Source organism: Stegodyphus dumicola, chromosome 8, assembly GCF_044657685.1.
Source record: "Stegodyphus dumicola isolate Sdum_Otavi_A_Nest chromosome 8, ASM4465768v1".
NCBI classification, from domain to species: Eukaryota; Metazoa; Arthropoda; class Arachnida; order Araneae; family Eresidae; genus Stegodyphus; species Stegodyphus dumicola.
In genome coordinates, this window is record NC_140775.1 from 141,297,494 (window position 1) to 141,320,093 (window position 22,600).

General features: G+C 31.8%; 1 protein-coding gene across 1 annotated transcript in view; it reads left to right on the forward strand.

The window, feature by feature from the left end:
• The window catches only part of LOC118191798 (A-type potassium channel modulatory protein KCNIP1-like), a 235,273-nt gene that overhangs the window by 209,064 nt on the left and 3,609 nt on the right, over positions 1-22,600 (forward strand). Inside the window, exon 6 of the mRNA XM_085823036.1 lies at positions 7,825-7,887. Within this exon, the coding sequence (XP_085679162.1) occupies positions 7,825-7,887 (63 nt within the window). The remainder of the gene's footprint in view (positions 1-7,824; positions 7,888-22,600) is intronic.

The following is a 22,600-nucleotide window of genomic DNA, read 5'->3' on the forward strand; positions in this document are numbered from 1 at the left end:
CTGAGACATATTCTCCGACATATAACAGACGTATAGAAAATCCCGAGATTTCTTTCACTCATGCTGATAGCTTATAAATCGGTGATAAGGAGCAGGTAGGAATTATACGCCTACATATTTATTTCTATTCATGAAAAACTGATCTTTTTCTTTAAAAATTTAGTTTACGACACCTTAAATTTCTTCCTTAGAAAGAAAAGTTGATTTGCCAAAACTGGTGGAATTCTAAGTTGCGCAGCATATGCGCGTGAAAATTACAGGTAGAGAGAGAGAGGTGCAAGGAAACGCAACGAAACGTGAAAGATACCAGTTCTATTTTTATTTGTCATTACATGCAGTTTCCCCCTTGACATCTGTATAAAGCTGTAACGCCTCATTCAGTGTTTTGGAAGCGCAATATATCTATGGTATAAAAGTACGGAAATGTACCTAAATTCTTCTATATAGCTGGCATATTTGTGACTTTATGAAACTATACATATCGTTGAGGATAATTAGATACTTTGTTATGATGCTTATTTCAGAATGGATTGAACAGAGTTACATTACTGTAAATGTAGTATAAAATTCTTCCAAGGCATTATGCTATCAGTAACATAAACGTTATAATTGCCAAAAGAAGTTACTTGGAAAGTGGAACACAGTCTTTATCGAAAAGCGTGTGAGAGTTAATAACGTATTATTTAGTATATGTATTAATTATAGTTTTAATTTACTCTAATTGAAACAGCTAATGCTTTGGCAAGTTTTTATGAACTTCTACTAAAAAGCACAAACACTTTAAAAAACAACTAAGCCAAGAAAGTGTCTTAATTAATTTGCTTCAAAATAAAAAAAAAAAATATTAAATCAAGACACCTTCCTAAAATAAAAGGCGTAGGAGAAAACATTTAAAAAGATTGCTCATTGTGCTCAGCGTTGCTCAAGTCCATATGCCAATCTTTTTTTCTATAGGTACTTAGCGTGAGATTTCTGAAGTAATTTTTTAAAATTCCATTTGAGCTAAATATGGTGAAGCATAAATCTCTTGCAGATGGGTGATCACGTGAGATCGTTACTGTACAAGAAAAAATCAGTTTTTAAACCTCATTTTTATAAAGTTGCCATGAATAGATGAAAAGTTTTCTTTTCAGTTTACATGAAAACTTACTGCATTTATAGTAATACATTTAAATTTAAGTCTTACGCTAACGGAGACTAGTTACTTCTTCTCCAGCAAAAATTTAATTAAAACTTTAAGCATCGTAACCTAAATTATAATTTTCAATGAAAACGTGAATACTTTAAAATCATATGATTATGACAATATTATTCATATAAATCACATACCAATGTAAAATTATTTAATTCAAAGAAACTTGAAACACATGCTCTTAAAAAGTGCTACATAAAGCAAACGGTATTTACACATTGAGCGTCACTACATAAAAAAGAGTTGTTTGGGACTGCTTTTATTTGTTTATATTTTATTAACATTTTATAAAATGTTACTTAATCTCATGAATACATTTGTAAGATATAATATTATATCCATCTGCCTGTCGGCCATAATTGGTTTATATTCAGCAGGAAACTTAAGATTCACGTGGACAAAAACTTCTAGTGTTGTCTTTTAGCTTGTCTTTTAGCCACTAAAAACGTTACTTTAATCAACTATACATATAATATGTTTTCTTCAGAATGCATGCGCCGAATATGAATGCATGTTACAGAATCCAAACTGATTGATGTGTTTAAATATGTGTATACATCACAATTACATAATATTCTATACCGCCCGTCAATACTATGACAAGGAACACTTTCTTTTCAAGCGCATAAATTGTAATATAATAATCTGGGTGTGATGTTCATTTACAGCATAGCTTTTCCAGAGGCATACAATTTATATAGAAGGTGCTTATGAAATTTTAGAACTAAATCCATAAATGATATATTTGATGAAACCAATTTTGTCACCGTTTAGCCTTCTACATATATTCCTTCTACGCTGGTAACTTTCTAACTTCTGTAAAATCCAATAACTAGAATAACCTTTGCCTTTTAGATACTTTTTTCTTGATTGAAGCTCTTAATGTAAAATTTCATTTTAAATAACACAGAGAAGTGTGGAAGTTTTCATATCTAGAAAGTAAGGGAATGATTAATAAAAACTACACTTCTCATTCCGTTCAAAAGCTTGACGGAACTGTACGAAGGAGCCACAAAAATCCAGTAATTACCAAAGTCTTTTAGATCCTAAAACAAACAACTCTTTCCAAAAGTTGATCTAATACCTCTTTGTACAAAACGGATTCTACTGGCTTTCTCTTTCAATGAAATTTTGTTTTAATTACCCTTCATTAATAAAAAAAGTCCCCAATATAGTTATCACTAGAAACTTCTAAAAACAAACTGTGTTTAACAGCAGTGTTCTGTTATTCTTGTAGATCCTTTTAGGTTTTTCTCTGTCGGTTGAATAAAACGTTAACTTTTATCACTGAGAATGTCTTTTTTTTCCGAACTTGTTATCTTCCATTTCAACAGAATTCCTATTGCATATCGTTTTCCAACCTGTGAATGCATTCAGAAAAAAGGAAGGATCATACGCCATAACTACGTTAATATCTAGAAGCAAAAACTTATATAAATATAACGGCCAAGCGGTAAAATCGCTGAAAAGTGAAAATTCTGACCTGGGTTTGAAGCCAAGCCAACGAGCTGGGTTTATGAGGATTTTCGTGTTTTTCTCCATGTGTATCGTGTATACGAGCCTGTTTTCTGTAGCAAGTCCTTCACGAAGCATCCCTCCTCTTAGGCAGATAGCCGTGGTTGGCTTTGCCATAATAAACTAAACCAAACCAAACTAATCATACAAATACTGTGTTCGACAAGGTGTTAAAAGAATTTTTTCTCCGTTTGATGTATCTTTAGAATACTTAGTTTTAAGCATATTTTATCTGCAGGGATTCTTTGATTCTTATATTTTTCTTTTATGTGTAAAGAGTCTCTTTGAGGGAGATGAATTCTTTGGTAGCAGAAATGGGTTTGATGGCACATTTGCTTGGAAGCGGATATTGAACATAATCGCATTTCGTATCACGTCTTTGACATTTGATTTAATGTTGTAACCATGCAAAACTTTAATTAAGAATACGTTTTCTAATAATATTTCAAGATAAAGTGATATATCGGTGTTATGCACAATTATTCTGTAAATTCGGAAAGAAACAGAATAATTCAGTTGACAAACTAGTAAAGGAAATTCGTGAAATTGACTTTGCACTGAATGTGAAACGTGATTGAAAAAAGTTGCTTTTAACAGCAGCATGAAAGGGGATATTCAGAAGACACTTACGACATCCACCCATTAAGTCCACGCAGAGATTTAAGTCAGGCAATTTATTGTCTTTCGTTAGCAAGATTGGTTGCAGGAAAACGGTGCGATGTATCAGATAAGATATTACACACTAAATAGTATGTTAAGGTATTTATTTATTTCATAAGAGTATCTAAATACCTACTTCGGAAATTACCGACTGAAACTACTTTTTATGGTGAAATTTAAAACGGTTTGTGTATATAAACAATTAACACATTTTAGAAGAGCTCTGAATGAACATCACTGCTTTCATACAGAATGTGGGTAAAGAAAAGCTTTGTTAAATTACTAAGAACTGGATGAAATATGTAGAAACATGTTTTAAAGTAAAGGAATGTCATTTTCAATGTACGTGTCAAATGTCTCATAAGCATGCAATATGTGTCTCATAAGCATGCAATATACTTCTATGATAAAAATCCACCTTTATGCCTTGTAAACACACCATATGTATACAGTTTAAATACATATATAATGTGGTCATATAAATCATCATGCTACGTATATTTTTGTAATCATTGGTCTAGGCACGTATTACCTGTTTGAAAAATATTTGCAAATGGCGCAATTAATCATATTTTGCACATCTAAACTTAAAAAAACAGTTTTGGCAAAATTACGAAATTTAACATTTTATACCGTCCACCGGTTCCTATACTTCTATTCAATAAAGGTTTATGCTTATGTTTAGGGAAGATTATTTAGTAAAGAAATACGAATAAGAAAATCGTTTAAAACCCGCCCCCTCCGCCAAAAAAGGAGAAATAAAAAAAGGAAAAACAAGAAAAAAAGGAAAGAAAGCATAAAATATTTGATTTCCGATTTGATATAATTTGAGCAAGAAATTCAATTTCAATTTTTTTTTCTTTTGCCCCTTTTTCCGGCTTCCCTTAGAGGGTTAGATAAAAAAAAATAAATTAGAGTGCTTCAACCGTTATTTTGTTTTCCATTTAATGTCATTCAGTAATTTTTCTTTGTAATTGTGCTAATGTGTAACTTTCTTATAATTTTGTTACATTTCGGAAGCCGAAAATGTTTTCCCACCACAAGTAGTTTATCAGTTTTAAAATTCTAAAAACGCGTCAATAATATTCACTTGGAATTTTATTACTTGGAATATAATATTCACTTGGAATTTTATTACTTGGAATATAATATTCACTTGGAATTTTATTACTTTAAAACTCTAATCTAATAGTCAAATGAGAAAATGTTTAGATTAGAAATATTATTCACTCTTAATTTATGCAGATGAGATTATAAATTGACTTATATTCCAAGACTGTAACCTGTCAGTATTTTTGTAAACCTGGAGTTTCTGAATAAGATATTACTGTTAGAAAAATTGTATGTCTTGATCAAAACATTTCACGACGGTCTGCATAGCAATATCTGTCACTTAATCTTTTAAACTCAACCTTTTTCTAAACAGATATTTGCTTTCTGGTTAAATACTGATTTAAATATTTCATTCTTCAATGTGTGTGCGACTTTTTTTAACTTGATCCCAAAAATTAAAATTAAATATTTCTGTTCATTTTTGTGGGAGCCAAAATTGTTTATGTTTAATTATTAGAATGAGTATATCGGAAAACCACTGAATGGAATAGTGATGTCTGACTAAAGTGTGGTTGTGGACAAAAGTTTCTCATAACGTGGATTTACCCTACTGGTTCTTTTACTTCTCTACTCATTCGCCCTTTAAGGTGAGGGGAAAATATAAGGAATTATCGCCTTTCTCAGCTCGTGCTGTTGTGACATATCATATAGAATGCCCGACTGGTAATTGAAAGATATGGGTGAAAATCTGCCCCGTTTACAGAACATATCACATCTCACAGTCTTTTACTATCACTGTTGGTTTTGGCTACCTGCTTCTGAGATAATAATCGAATCTTCTCGCCCATAACCCACATGACCCAAAGGCAACTACTTAAATTCATTTGACCTTTTCATGACATTCACATCACATGCAGTTTTCAACATTTCTAGCATTACCATGACCTCATTTTCTTATTTTCACAGATGACATGTTATTATAATCTGTTACTACTTTAAAATAGAAGCATTACGTTTATAGCGACACTTTCCTCATTTTTGATCCTGTCATGTGTCATCATAACCGCACACGTTACGATCGTAAATGACGGCAAAGTAAAAGATTTTAGCAATTTAAAGGACCCGCTTGTCTTCCACAACTGTAGTTACGGTGGTTACCAAGCAAACCAAATGGTAGGAATGTTCTTGGAATGCCTATACTAAAGTGAAATAAAGTCTTTAAATATCGTTAGGTTATTTTCATGCCGAAGTGAGTCTAAAACTAAGGCCTCGATCAAGATGAAATTCACACATATTTACTATATTAAAATATGTTGCCTGTACAGATATATGTTAGTTACGTTTGATTTTATTAATTACTAGCGGAAGTACCAAATAGCAGTTAAGTTAGATTTAGAGTAAAGTATTTAACAACAAAACGAACGATACCGCTGTAATCTTTCTCTAATAACGATGCAAAATATAAAATTCATAGTCATACATTTTTCAGTCTGATGCGATATGGAACCCACATAAAAACTTCCGATAGAAAAATAAGCTAATTCTCTGTCATCATATCAGCAACAATGGCTCGCAGTTTTTAATGACTTTCGTCTTTCTAATCAAATGGTCAAGTTAAATCCAAGCTCAAGTTAAATCCAATATTTCACCTAAATTCATTTTAGTCGATTAAATGTGTCAAAAAATTTATCATAGTTAATCAAAAATCAATAACGCGAACAAACAAACACACAAACAGACATTCTTCATTATATATATAGATTTTGTAAAACTTACAAATTTTTGATTAACAAACTCTACGATTTGAAAGCGAGTAGTAGCAACACTTTATGAAATAAAGCATTTTTATCTCCAACGCGCGACACTGTTGCCACACTGAAAAATGAGTGCGAAAATTAGCGCTTTCAGAGTTTTTTATTAATATTTCGGCTGATTAGAGTCGTAGGAAGATGGAAATAACCGAAATGGCTTCCCACGAATTTTTTTAAGCGGGAATAGTGTATTTTTGTCGATGCTATTTTTTACTTTGAAATTTTTATTAACATATTCTAGGATTTGAAAGCGAGCAGTCGCAACAACATTTGACATAAAGGAGACTTTCATCTCCAGCTTGCGAGGCTGTTGCCAAACCGAAAACTGAGGAAGAAAATAATCGTTTTTCAGAATTTTTAATTATTATCTCTGATTTTAGCAATTTTGGGGGGCAAAAGAGGACATCGACCTTTTCCAGAACCCCGAAAAGAATTGTAGAAAGTTTGGCGACGAAAGCTATAGTAGTAACTGAGTTATTAGAGGACAAACAAACATACATTTTAATTTATATATAGTATATATAGATGAACGTGACTGGTATTTTTAAACGCAAGTTTAATATGGTGATAAAAACCAAAACTCGTAGTTGATGTTTAACTACAAGTATTTGTATGAACTGAATGGTCATTAAAAAACTTCTTAAAGAATACAACTTCATCAAATGGCAGTTAATATGAGCACCCCTTTTGAAGCATGAACAAAGAAGACGTGTGTGCATTCGTATAATTTTCGGGCACTGAAAGTCCCGAATCAGCAAACAGACATCAGAAAATTATTAAGCCGTACCGGAGTATTCTGTGTATTACTTTAGCAGGATTATAAGTAGACCCATAAAGGCAAAATTCTAAATAGTTCAGTGTATGCAGTGAGATACAAGAGGACTGTGACTGTGGAATGAGTCAGAAATGTTTCCTTGCGAAATCCCTGTATTATGAAGACGCAGAGACATTTTTATACGATGGGCTAAAGACAGATGTAGTACTTTAAATCCACTTATTTATTATATGTTATCAATAAATATATCAAAAGTACTAATAAAATATATCAAAAGTACTTAATATTTTTTCTAATAATAAGCCGATTATAGTGACCATATAGTTATTAAATTTTACTTTTGTGTTTTGGTAGCAATACACATTACTCGTTATTCCTAAGACTCTCCATATGGTTTTTAATATATTGTAAATACTTTTTTCTAGAATCTTTCTCTTCCTTTGCCTTTTCTATTCTATCAATATTTACAATAAAAAGAGAAACTATGAAATATCTAAAAAAAATTACGTGCAACATTTTCACTTTCACCCTTTTTTTAAACATAGTCATGATAATATTTTCTTTTCTTTAATAAACTTTTATCTGAATCAATAGTTTTTATACTTGAATTTGATTATTTATGTTTGCCTTTTTCTTTGCCTCTGAAAGCGAACCCCTAAATAATAATTCTCAGTTATGTTGTTACTGAATTTTAAAAAAAAACTGGAAGATATATTTTTTCTCTCATGGAAAGAATTTAAAAATCAGCATATCATAAAAAATTTATATATTGTTTTTGCTTAAACATGTTTAAGTAACTTTCATTCTTTCTATTTCAGCGGTTGGACCAAAACCAGGATGGTTACGTCACATTCGATGAGTTTTTGGAAATTTGTCAAAAGGTAAGGAAGGGGAAAAAATGCTTTTATTTTCTTCTTTGTAACGATCCTCGGTCTTCTTTGTAAAAGTCTATGTCTCTCAGTTTTTATCCTTTTATTTGTTTTTTTAAATTTTAAGCGAAAGAAGAGGAGTTAGAAGCGAGACTATTTTTCACCCGTTAAATCTAATTTTGCGGTTTTTTGTTCTCTTTCCTCCCCAACGGTAAACATGGAAGCTTTTTTCCGTAACATAAATTTAATCTTTTCTTTTAAAGAAAAAAATACTTTATTTTTAAGGACTATCCTTTAAGTCATTCCTTGACATTATCACCATTTCAAGAGTAGCTTTAAAGCTGAGTGATGTTCAGAGATGTGTTGTTTTTATGTACGTACCATGAAACTGTAGTTATTATTTAAGAGCTTATCTTCAATTGGAGACGGGGTTTTTTTAGTAATTTAATGATCATCAATTAATTTTAATGATTCGAAAATGGTTAATATATGTTACTTTAATATTCACAATTAATTGGACGCTTTATGCCATTACTCCATATTTATTTTTCTCGGCTAGGAATATTAAAGCACTTGCATTTAACGATTCAAGCATCTTGATAAAATCTGCTGAATTTACTAAAGTTTCCATGCAATTTATTTTTATGAGAATTAATTAAATCAAATACAGTTAATCCAGTCTAAAGCGATTGTGCATAATTCCAAATGATTTAGGTCTTCTGTGGAGGTAGTTGTCTCTTATAGAGGCGATGTTCAACACTTTTATTTTTGTTTGTTGTTTATAGAAATTCTGGTTATTTTAAGAAGTAATCAGTCATCTTAGAGATGTGGTCCCTACCGGATGGCGTACAGTATTTATTTTACTCATAACTTTATTTTACTACATACTTAGCTATCAGCTAAAGCATACACGACGTTTATTTCTATGAGTCACGATTAAGTTGCATTGGCATGTTAAAATCGGCTCCGGTTGTGATTGACCAAACATCCTTCCACGATCGACTGTTGGACCAAAAATCCTTTCACGATTTACTTGTTGGACATTCCTGTTTTACATAATAACCGTAAAGAGTGAGAAGCCTTTTTCTAAACATAGGAAATTTTTTTCGATAATCCTATGCTAAAATTTGTCAACGTCTGCTTTAAAATGTTTCACTAAAAATCACTCTTCAAACTATATAGTCCAGATCCAGTGCTAAGTAATATTCTTCTCGTCTCATTTTCATGGAATGTCATGTTTAATAGAGTTATTATGACGATGAGAACGTGGAACAGGCGATAATTTTGAGAATCAGTATCCAAGATAGCATATCTTACGGCATAGGATCTAAACTTTTGCCTTATGCTTCATGATCATCAGTGTTTTGTCTACTATAAATATGAATATGGCAATATCAAAGAACAAACACATTGCACAATGTATTAATGTCCACATAAATTATTCTTTGGAAGTAATAAGCATCATAAATTTACTTTCTAGACGCCTTTTATTCATTAATTTCTGTTACTGTTTGATTAAATATAAATGGTACACTTTGCAGTTTTTATCTTTAAAAAAAAGCATTGCTTATACGGTAAATCACGGATACGAGTTTTAAAGTAAGTAAGCTTTTTCAAACGATGGCCATAATTATTTCATAATTAAAACTGATAACCGAATAAAATCATAAAACCGAATAAACTAACCGTATCAAATGAACTTGTTTCTTTTATACCTTCCTCAACTTACTTATTCCACAACTGAATTTAAATTGGTAGCAAGTTGTAACATGCTATGATAACATCATATTTTCTTCTCAAAACCACTACTGTGCAATGTGTATGCTTTCCTCTGAAATAAAATACATGTGTTTAATCATAGTTATAAACTAACCTTCATCTCGTTTAATAAATTTTGTTTCTTTTTCTTTTTCTTACCAGCAATCTACGGAGTGAAGATAGAGTTTAAACTTCATCTAACTAATGTTTTATAGCATATTTTAAATTTATTTATTAGATAATTACACATAGATAAAATTGTGATGAGATTTTATAGTTATCAATATGTAATTTAGTCTATGCTTCTTAACTGAATTTATCGATAATACATTAATTCATTCATCTATTTTAATATGAAAGCATTCCTAATTTAAAACTGCAAGTTAGCTGTGATCTCTTCTGAAAATATTTTTAAAAAAGCACTCGGTTGTCAGATCACATAACGAACTATATATGAAACGCGTTGTTAAGTATCGATTTCTAATTATATTGCAATTATACTCAATCAGTATGGTCCAGGCCTATTTTTGCCAACGTCACCGCAGTGTTAGGGTTCATTTTAACCTGCTGTTTGCGCATTTATCAAAAACTTCATCTCCAGTTTATTTCCGCATCACTTGGACGCTCTCCAAGAATACACACTTTCTCACTATCTGCGCAATTTTAGATGCTTTTTTAAGAATCTTCTCTTTTCGTGACTCAATTAAATTCGAAAGAAAAGGGCAATTAAGCACAACTCTAATGTGTGCTTATTAAATCCGCATTTAAATGAACTGATCTTATTCGTAAACTGTTAAACGTGGGAAAAAAGGAGCATAAGGTTTTTTTTTGGGAGGGGGAATGTCTTTTTTCCGTTTTTGTTATTAAAAACAACTATACAGTTCTTAAGAAAAGGTTCAGGTTTCTTATACTGTGCAAAATTAAAAATAGTTCACAGTTCTCCGTAAGTGTTAGTTTATTTTTGTAAATTAAAGATCATGCACATTTTTATCAATATTGCACATTAATTACTTATTGCACCAAAAATTATTATTTTATTTCAATTTCCAAATCATTAATATTCGTGGCACCAATCATCTCAAAATCAAGTGTATTGCCGTATTATTAGTCGTAGTAACGTGTGGCAGAGTAGATAATGCAATTAGTCACAAAAGTCCCAATCTAAAGTTTACGTGTTCCCCATTTTTAATGTAAAAAACAATTAGCTTCTATTGAAGTTTAATTTTATTGAATTAAAAACGGTAATGAAAACTGGAAGCTCCTCTACAGTATATGCCAATGACCTTTCGCAGCTTCTGGTTCTCATGATTCAACAACGGCAGGCCATGGAGTACAGAATTTGCTGTCAATAACGGCAGTGTAATTGATGTTACGTTTGATAAAGCTACATTTATTTTATTTTTCTAATAGATAAGAATATAACATTTTTAATGTTGCCATCGCCATATTTGATAAGTACAAATGCAATTATAACTAGTTTCATGAATGTTGCAACGATTCTGAAGAATATATTCAGGCTTTTTGTGTAAATTTGCTGAGTCATTAAGTTTGTCGAAGCAGAAACAGCAAAATATTTTAAATGCCGTCATCGGTATTGCTAATCAGATGTTCTTCCAATTACACCACAAAGGCACTCGATAAGGAGGGGAAAATTACCTTACAAACTTATGTGCTTATTTTACTTTTGTATGGTTAATTTTTTCTATTGAAATGAAATTCAAAATAAACTGTGCAAATTGAAATAGAAATTTCCTTGCTTGTAATTCAAGCAGGCTGAATTGATATTACTTCTTTGAAATCACTCTTTAACGCCATTCTTGGCAATATATTGTTTCTGAAACTCATTACATCAATATTTCATGGAACACAGCTTCAGATATCAATATATATTTGATTTATATATTGCAGAATGTAAAACAAAAAGAGTAATTCAAATCTAAAGAGTAATTCAAAACTAGCTTTTATATCTGGGATCACAGAAAATTTTTAATATAATTATTTAGAAAATTTTAAGTACTGTTAACTGAAACTGTTACTAATCAAATGTTTCTCGACGTAAATTGCATAAATTTTTCGAAGAATGCTAATTTAATTAATTAAATTGCCACTTTTTTTCAAACACATATCTCAGATAAAATTGCGCTGCGTCGATATTTCAGGCACCTGGGATCTCAGATTTCAAACGAAAGACTTTGCGGATGCGAGTTTTTAATTAAAATCCAACTTAGTAAATTCGAAAAATGAACACGATAATTACTAAGTATGTTAATTTGCTTTGCTGCCAATTTAACCGTGTCTCTATGTCAAATGTTTCAATGTGCCTTCTGTTCTTTTGAGAGTAATTTTTAATCTAATTTACGCTTTAAGTAATGTTTCAGTGTGCCTTCTGCTCGTTTGAGAATAATTTTTAATCTCGTTTACACTTTAAGAATGTTAAATATTGTAAAAAAAACAATTCCTCTTGGGAGTATTTAATACATGAATGTTTTGCATAATTAATGCACTTAAGTAATTACAAGATGAACTATATATGAAACAAACTTTTGATTCATTTAGTGGTAGGGATTAAACTGTAATTGAGTAACTCGGAATTCATCTAAAAGAGTATCAATTACAGTGTAAATGAGGAATAGCTTTTCTTAAATTCCTATGTTTCTCATGTAGGCTTCACCGAGTTATTCAATTATTGACTCAGCTAAGCATCTGAATAAGAACACAGATGATAGAGCTAAGCAATTTCATTTATTGAAAATATCATTTATCTTTAAAAATATATAGCAAGCAAACCAAATCCCTGTGATTTGCTGTTAAATTAAGTGTAAAAAACAGTTTATACATACCAAGTTGAATCAAAACTTGAAAGATGTAAAATTCCCTTTTGCTATCTTAGTTTAAACTCGCAGTAATTGCATTTTAATTTAAACGACATACATTTCAATAATTGATAAAAACATTTCTAATCTCTGAACTTTTTAACTTCCAGCAGTAATAACTACTCTTCTGAACGACAATATATATTTCATCTGGTCGGATATAACTTTGTCATCAAGTTGACTGACAAAGAACTACATTAAAATTCATGTCAAGTTAATAAATTAACAATATGGAGTTTTTCTAAGAGTTTTTTAATTACCTTATAAGGTATTTCTCCCGCTTACTTACCATGCATTCGTAGTCTAGTGGCCAGAACGCTCGACGCGTATTCGAGAGGTCCGTAGATCGAGTCCCGGCGATGGTATTGCTCATTTTTCACATCTCCTGCTTCCAAAAATACCTACGTCTCTACAGCCTTACCCATTATTTCCCTCAAGTTAGAGAAAATGACGTGTAAGAGAGAAATCCATAATAAAAGGAAGCCAACTTATGAAAAGTACTAATATTGTTCGTGGTAAGTACTAATATTGTCATGATAACTAATGAAAAGTACTAATATTGTTCGTGGATTTGGAGGAATTGATGACAATTTTTATTAAGATTCAAAACACAATTTATTCGTCAGTAAGCACTGTTACACAAGACTTTAAAGACACGTTACAGTCGTTGAAAAATTACGACTAACTGGCTGAAACTATCAGCAAGACAGTTTTCAGGCTATAACCATGAAGACAGCTTCGCGGCAAAGCTCTCGACTCGGTCGATCGCTTTGAAGCTAACTCACTGCTACTAACACTACTCAAGATACTACTTTCTCCCAGGACAGGCTAACCTACATTCCGGAATAGTCCCTAAGAAATCGCTAAGAATGCGTTCTAGAATGTTCTATCTCCGTCTATAGCATATCCCCAATTTTGTCGCCCCAATTTTGTCGGGCGATTTCGTGCCAAATCTGGCAACACTGTCTTTCCCTGTCACTGTCTGGAAACCCTAAACCCGTTTTGCTCGGAAGCTACCTTACCGCAGATGGGCATTTCGCAACCATATAAACTTAAAATCTTTCACAATGTTTTAAAAGTCTGTATATTTATGTATTTATACGAAGTTTTCCGAATACTATTTTCATAATATTACTGCCCTTGAATTGAATTTGATTAATAGGTATAAACTGTGTAGCATGGATTCGATGATCATACGTTATCATTATGTCGATATAATTTACATGCAGGTATGTTAATCTGGGAGTTCATTTTCTCGAAGGATCAGGAACTCACTACAAAGCAAGATACAATCTCCACGCATTTCTAAATTGACTCATTCCCACTGTATTCTTTAATGATGCAAAAACTTTGCTTCCCAAAATAGTTGATTTTTTAGTTCTCTTTCTATTTAATCCTTCCACGACAAATTCCAGGGTATTCCATGTTTTCATTTACTAATTTATAATTCAAAATTGCTTGTAACTGAAAATTTACCTGTGCCAGATAATGAATGAGTCAAAATTCCCTGCAAAACCTTTAAAGCTAGAGCTAGTATACATCAGCCTAATGTATTCGTTAAGAATATAAGTCTTGAAACGCCAGTCTAGAGTAGTAGAAGTTAACGAAAATGAACAGAAAGCAAGGGAGTGCAGAGATTGCAGACAGCAATTAAAAATAAATGTGCAAAAGAAAAAAACTCATGTAATAACCGTAATGAGTTTATTTCGCAATTACTTACATAATCTGAAAGATAAACTCCTCTACTTAATCGGAACGTTAGCAGTGTTCGGTGCAGGCACAATATGTGACACGGCAGATGTCTACTAACAAATATAACCTAAGACTTCCACTAACAAATATAAATAAAACTTATATTACAACTTAAATTAACTCAGAAAATACCTAATTTTCATCATATAGTACAACAACACAAATAAGATAAAACTTAACATGCATAAATATCTAATATTTAATTGTAATCAGAATTTTCATCCCGTTCAGTTATTTAACGTTTATGCTTTGAAGTACTTTCGTTTTTTTTTCCAAATATTTTTCGTATATTTTATGACAAGTTCCTGTATGCTTTCTTTTACTATTTCTATAAAGCATTTCTTTCCCTTTCGTAATGTAGTAGTCAGTACACTCGAACTGTATTCGAGAGGTCCGTGGTTTATATGTAAGGCCTCAGGTACAGATACAAGTGGGAGGCAAACCATATAAAGTATTTTCTCCTTCCTTCTTGCATGCCTTCCTGGTGTAACGGTAGAACACTCGGTGCGTATTCGAGATATTCACGTTCGAGTCCCAGCGAGGGACACATTTTTCAAGTTTCCTGCATCAAAAACCTAAAGACTCTACAAGTGGCGCCCGAACTAAAAGGTGGTAGACGATAATTCGTCACTACCAGGATTTGGCGGTTGGGTCCCCTAACTCCAGTCGCTCTTTAAAAGGGGCAGCGTATAAAGCATTTTCTCCTTCCTTCTTGCATGCCTTCGAGGGGTAACGGTAGCACACTCGGCTTGTATTCGAGAGACCCGTGGTTCGAGTTCCGGCGAAGATGTTGCTCATTTTTCATGTTTCCTGCTTTTAAAAAAATACCTAATTTATCTACAGTTCTAATTTAAGTTTCCATGCACAGCAATTTTGATTAAATGTATTTAACGCCTGTTTAGCCATAATCGATCTTTCACTGTTTCTGGTTTAAGTAAGTTTGTGGCTTTTGTTTTTATATCGAATAATTGGGAGAAGATTCTTTCTATAATAGCCTAAGTATATAGTTAGAATGGTGAAAAGTTAGATAAAATCTCATATTCATAATTATTAAAGGCCGTGTTTTACATTGCGTAAAAAATCTCTGGAATGGTTTAGAAATAACTAAATTTTCATCTAAATGAAGTGATCTCTTGATCATTTTAAAAGATTTTCATTCATTTATCTCCGGAAGTAAGATGCGGGAACTGCATTGTTAAACGGAAAATTGAGAAAAGTGATTTACCACTACTAGAACAAGAAAATTGAGACTGGCAATAATTTCATTAACATTTAGAGGGAATCTCTTTCTGATTTAAATAAAAAGTTCAGCAAGAAGTTTTCAACAAACATTTATAAACCTGCTTACACCGTCACCGAGTAGTGTTGAATTTAATAAGACCATACAGTTGCCTCTCAAATATATTTTATTCAGAGCTTTAGAATTTATTGCATCGCTTTGATCTTGCACAAAATAATGACTTCCTTTATGTAAAAACAAAAAACTATTTTTACAATGAATTGAAACCATTGGTTGCAATTAGCGCAATCTGAAATCCTTAGATTAAAATTAAAACTTCAGGAGCTTATTCTCTCCAGTACTTATCCTAAAAACTAGAAGACATTCCAAGTTCCTTTTATGATCATATCACTGTAAATATTCTCTTCTCTGACCGGCAAGGCCATTGAGTACTGCAACCAAATACTTAAACTATTTAACAAATTTTAAGAATCATATTAATTCCATTCACTAAAAGTTAATTAGGATTAAAGCAAGTAAGAGTTACAGAGAAAACAATTGGAAATTCCATTGTGCCAGATGAAGGTGCCAGGGTGAATGCAAAGTAGTTTTTATTGGAAAGTTGGAAGCACAGAAACGAAAACGGAGACACTTTAGCCGCGCATTATCATTATCTCGCTTTCAATATCAGTCGTTTCAGAGCGTGTTGTGGAATCGAGTAATTAGATCATGTTTAGTGGAAGTGAGATTTTTAAGAGAATAAATAAGTGTTGTTTTACGTGAATGCATTCAGCCACTTAAATTGTAGAGTATCCAATTAATTTTAGTGCTAGATAGTTTCATTGAGAAGTAATGTTAAAATTTTCTAAGATTATTAACTGACATTTAAGCTTAAATACGAATAAAGGCTGTGAAATAGCTCCGATCACAAATGGTTAAATTTGATTAGAAATGGTAGCAGGAAGTTCTTTTCAAAAAATATATTTCTAAAATTTGCAACACACTGAAGTACCCAAATACCATAACAAACTTCCATCCGTCGAAACTTGTTAAATCAGATGTAGGTGATGCTTTCAAGAAATGCCTGGAAATGAAAACATTTCTGGAGACTGAAATAACTCAAAATATTTTGGTTAGTTTCCCATTTGTATGTGTAGTTGAATTCTAAGAGCTCTACAACTAGAAGCAGCCTTCAACAGACAAAATCACTAAACCAATGAAACTAATCTGGCAGTTCGCACCAGAAACGAATCCGTATGAATGAGCTTGTTGCATAGCACTTCATATTTTTCTGATGTATAACCTCTTTCCCTAAGAAAGTGCTCCACCAAGATTATCCCCCCAATTGGGCAGATAACTGCCACGTGCATGTTATAATGAATTAATCATCCTTACTTCTATGATTTTTTGTATCTACTCTGCGGGTGTAATCATTACGATTTTTCATTTGTGATGAAATAAGTACAGCCGCTCAAGGTGGAAATAACATGTGAGCTTGAGAAATATTACATAACAAATGTAATGCAAAAAGTGTGTTTAAATTTCTGGAAATCTGAAAATTTTCCTTTCCGTGAACATGTAACTAAAAAGATTCATTCCTTTAAAGACGTAATTAATGCCCTGGAAGTTTAATCTTTCTTCCAGCTCGGGCTGAAGTGGAAGTAGAGGTTTCAAATGTATGGTTAATGAGACTCAAGAGATTCAAAATATTGTTGCAAAGGAAAGGACTTGTTCAATAAAACAGAAATCAATAAAAGATATATGTACTTAAAAAAAAGGGAAATGAAAAAATGTTTTTTTCCTCCAGAATGCAAGTCCGTTTTCTTTAATCATTCTGTTGAATAATGAAATTTAATGTTTAATATGATAATTGATGAATAAAATTAAATATATAATTAGTTAAAACCATTTAGGAAATGTTTGTGAATGAATGGTTTACTTGAACTGAAGAATTTTAAAGATGAAAGTCAGTTTTCTCAACAAATGTATTAACCTGCTGCGACTCCATTCGGATAATCGAAGCTTTACTGTAATTAAATTTGTAATATTTTAAACATATATATTTAAAGATTTAAATTTTAAAAATATGTGTTAGATGATTAAATGCAAACTAACTGTGATGTTATGATGAGTGATGCATTAATTTTATAATAATGACTGCGACAACTTTTGTCTCTTATCTCTCTCGCTAAGTACTGAAACAATGGATCAAGTTTAATTTCCCAGCAGTATTTAATATTCTTTATAATTAACGGGCCGCCCAACCGAAATTGTGATTACAGACGCTGACAGCCGTACCGAAGCGTCTGAATTTGAATCCCGAAGAAGGCATGGATATTTGTAAATGTATAGTGTCTGTGCAAGATGGGGCTACTCTAAATATGCGTCGAGCCAAAAGTCCTCTCGAGAAGTTAGAGGTAGGGAAAGAGGGGGAGAGACTCTAGGATCCGTCCCCCTCGGGCTGCTCTCCGTCAAAATTGGCGAGGGAACTGAGATAAATCGCACTCTCACCTGGATGAGGCTCAAAGCTCTTACCAGCGAAAGGGCGCAATCTTGCACTCCTTGCCACATGAATTCCGTAGCTTGTTCTGATAAGCCACAGCAAAAACATACTAAAGGGCATTTTAAAACACTTCTCTATATTTCTTTGTTTTTTCTTCATTGTCCACGTCGATTCAAAAATTCATGAATAAACAAATATGCATACCAGATAAACACAAGCGTTTGTTACAGTCTTCTGCACCCAAATGAAAATAATGGCTCAAATTCAAAAATAAATAAATATATGGCTCTTAAACTAGAAGCGAAAATAAGCCGTATTTCGGTAAAATACTGAAACAGTAATATGTTGAAATGCATGCCGAGTCGCTTTCTCCCCGCGGCAGTCCTGACCATCATGTATGTAATCGTGATTCGGATCTTCCGCAGCGCTTCAACAGCATTGTATGGCATTTATTATTGTACTATTCTTTGAAACTTTTTTCGATATTACTTTCTCAGAAACAGTATTTTACACACAGTACAGTAACAGTACTTCACATTCACAGTAACACATAACTTTCGTATCTGTGGCATTTCTTGAAAATTGGAGAAAAGATCGCAACCCTTTACTGTCGTATCTAAGATAAAGTACATTGTAAATGAACAGTGCAGCATACGCTACATTTTAATTTTATTTTATTTAATGTTCTTAGTGTCTTAATTGCTTGTTAAATGACTTGTCGTGTTATATATAGCATTCACTATTATCTGAATTAAGTCCGGGTACTTACTATTCGCAAATAAGACGAAGATACTTTATTTATATTATGTCAATAGGTTATCATCGGTTCTAAGAAAAAAGCCTACAGGAAAAAAGCCCACAGGAATAATGCTCACAGAATAATGCTCACAAGTATAAATGCTCACAAGAAAGAAGCCCACACAGAAATACACCCACACAGAAAAAAGCTCACATGAAAAAATGCTCAATTAGAAGTATGCTCACACGGAAAAAAGCTCACATAGATATATGCTCACATGGAAATAAGCAAACTGTAAATACGTAGAAATATCCTTACGTTAATCAATCAATAATTAATCGATCTGAACATCCTACACCTACTTAATTTTTAAAACAAAAATTATTTAATCATTTGAAAAAATTATTGGACAAATGCTCACATTAACCTTTTCAGAGGCGGTATATAAAAGAATGAAAACTATAGTGAAATTTTCCATGTACTATAATATTTTATACCACTGCCCCTGTACAACATTTTTATTCTTGTAACTGCCAAAAGATAATTTTTGTTTTTTTCTTTACTCTATTTTTGCATACCTTCGATGTGTATAGGAATTGATGTTTGAATGTAGTTATTTAAGTTTGGAACCAAAAAAGTTCTAGAAGACCACAATTTCCAATCGAAGTGCGGAATCATTATGAAGCAGCCTTCGAAAAATCTCCTAAAACCATAAATCGTTAGGAAACCTTCCATAAGGTACTAAATTCATTATTTAATTGTATCCATCCCAGTATGTGGTTTTTATTTGACGGACTGAAAAAAGATTTAGCCTCTCAACGTTTATTATTAGCTATTGTAAATACAGGGTCTACTGAAGTTAAAAAAAAAAAGAAAATATGAAAACTTACATTTAGTAATCGCGAATCATGTGAGAAATTATGATGAAATCGATGATAAAATTAGATGTTTACACATATTAGCTAATATTCAGTAATTTTATGCATTTATAACATTTTGAAATATATATTTATCATTTATACATAATAAGGTATTTTATGTAATTTAAATGAAATAATTATTTATATTTACTGTTCTTCTAAATGTTTATATTATAAAATACGTAACTTATATTTACTATTATTTTATTTTTTACTTCCTTGTACGAAGTAAAAAGGAAGTATTGTAATCGCGAAAAGTTTCAGGCAGCATATTTCAACGAAAATATCCATTTTGACCGCTATCGAATGCAATTTAACGATGTTTTTGCGTGATATCTGTACGTAAGGACAGAATAAAAGACTCGCTTCCTCCAAAAAAATTATAAAACTGCTTTAAAATGAATTCTGAAGAGAATTTTTCGTGGCGTCTGTACGAACATGTATGTACGTACGTGCGTACGTACGTATCTCGCATAACTCAAAAACCAGTAGCCTCAGAACGTTGAAATTTTGTATGTAGGACTGCTATAACATGTAGATGTGCACCTCGTATTTTGGTTGCAATCGGCCGCGCCAAACGTATATAAATATATTTATATATATATCCACTCTGTTACCCGGTTCAGTGATCTCAGTTTCCTTACTCGTATATGTTTGAAAATTGTACATGTTTTTGCTTTAAAAATGATTGAATTATGTTGTTTTTATCTTCCGGTTAAGGTTTTTATGCCTTTAGTAAATCTGTATACAATACTTTTAGATTTATCAACAATTTTATAGTTGTTTAAGTGCCGCTAAGCCTTTTTTTTTTATGGCGGCCATTGATTGTTTACATTTGAAACAGCAGACTAGTGGATTTGTTGCCAATCTAGAGAAACTTAGCTTCGCAACAACAAAGATAACGCCTTCATTTATCATTGCCAATTAAATCATGCTTAATCCTTTCTGCTATTTTTTCCAGGAAATAAGTGTTTAAGATTTACTTCGTAATTTTTAATATAGATATTTTGAGTTTTTATGTATTTTTGCCTTCTCGCGAAGTGAGAACTGAATTAATTGAATGAGAAATACTCAATCGTCTGTGAAAAACTGTTTCTTTTTTGTTTTGTTTGCTTAATTTCTTTTATACATCGTTCTAGCTTTATTATAGTATTTGAATAGAACAGGTGGCAACGATTAGATAATTCTATTTTTTAAATGATATAAATTTTGTGCATTATGAGTTATAATATGAACGAAATATAATACTGTTAAGTGAATCTAGCACCAGAGTGTCGCTATGGTAAACAAATACTAGAGTGAATTTTAAAGACTGCATTTATTCTATTGTAGTTTATGCGCTGTAGGCGAAGTATATTTAATTCAATCCAATAAGTTTAAATGAAATGCAAGAAAAAATGCGTAAAATTTAATATACCGTATACAAGAAAGTTCTGTGGTGTAGACATCAGATTTTTTAACAATTAAAATTGTAATAATTTTTCATAGTATATTCTGGTTTCATTTTTCTTCCTTCCTCCTCTCCTTTTCCTAATTCAAAACAGTCCATTTGTTAATATTATATAGCAACTGAATCTATATATAAGTTATATAGCTTTTTATATATATATATATATATATATATATATATACAGAATTTTAAATGTATTTTTGACTAGTGAAAAATACATTTAAAATTCTAACTGTATGTTCTTTTCATTTTTAATGGCGACGGTCTCTTATTTGAAAGTACTTGGAATTAAATGCACAGCCCCGTAGTCAAGTTGTTTTTCCCGTCTTTTCTACACGTACAGTTATAGAATGTTCTAGAGATATTTAAAGAGAACTGGAATGGCTGACAAGGCTGACGTCATTTCATGGAAGCTCCGCCTTTTCAGAGGCTATAAAAGGACTCGCAAAGGAATATCGGTGTCTTTTCTTTAATGTAACGATGCAGTAAACTTCTTACAGAAAATTATTAGTAATTCTTTTTTATTTACTTCGGAAATCTGATTTTGTAACTGCTATTTCTCCTGACCAATAATAAATGGATCCTTGTTTTTTAAACTTATCGTCTGATAATTTAAGCTACGACTACATCTATATTTCTTCACCAATCTATTTATTCCCGACAAAAGCTTGTACATCACATATATGCCATAGATGTTTTCGTAATTTAAATAACTTTTCTTTGAAAAATTCAAGTAGGTGTACGATGTTCAAATCGATTAATTATTGATTGATTAATGTAAGGATATTTCTACATATTTTATTTATCAGTGGGCTTATTTCCATGTGAGCATATATCTATGCGAGCTTTTTTCCGTGTGAGCATATTTCCCAATTGAGCATTTTTCCATGTGAGCTTTTTTTCTGTGGGCATATTTCTGTGTGAGTTTTTTTTCCTGTGAGCATTATTCCTGTGGGCGTTTTTTCTGTGGGCATTTTTCCGGTTACCGTTATCATCATTCCCTGCTTACTAGCTATACAAGTAATACATTTATATTTCACTAATATTTAGATTACAGGCGTCTAATATTTATGAATATATGAAGTATATCATGTTTATGAATGTTTACTGTGTGTGAAATGGTGTATACGCGAGGATACCTGGGCTGTAGGGTTGATGCGCTAGAAGGCCCTACAGGGCCCTATCACCTATTGAACAAAAGATTAGGTTTTCTAACCAGTCAACAAAAGTAACTTGAATATTTCTCCTAATCAAACTGAACAAAGATAAATTTTATCGGTAAATAATTTTATATAATAATTTTTTTAAATATTAATAGGTTTTAAATTACCAATAGAGATTTTGCATGCCCAGGATTTCACATGATCGATTCTAAATCGAAGGAAAGGTGTTATAAGTTGTCGAGCTGATGCCTAATAACTGAGAAACGAGTACTTATAAAAAATAAGTAAATGCCAACATTTGATGCTTTTAAAAGGTAGCGTAACAGTACATATAACAGCAGATACCAA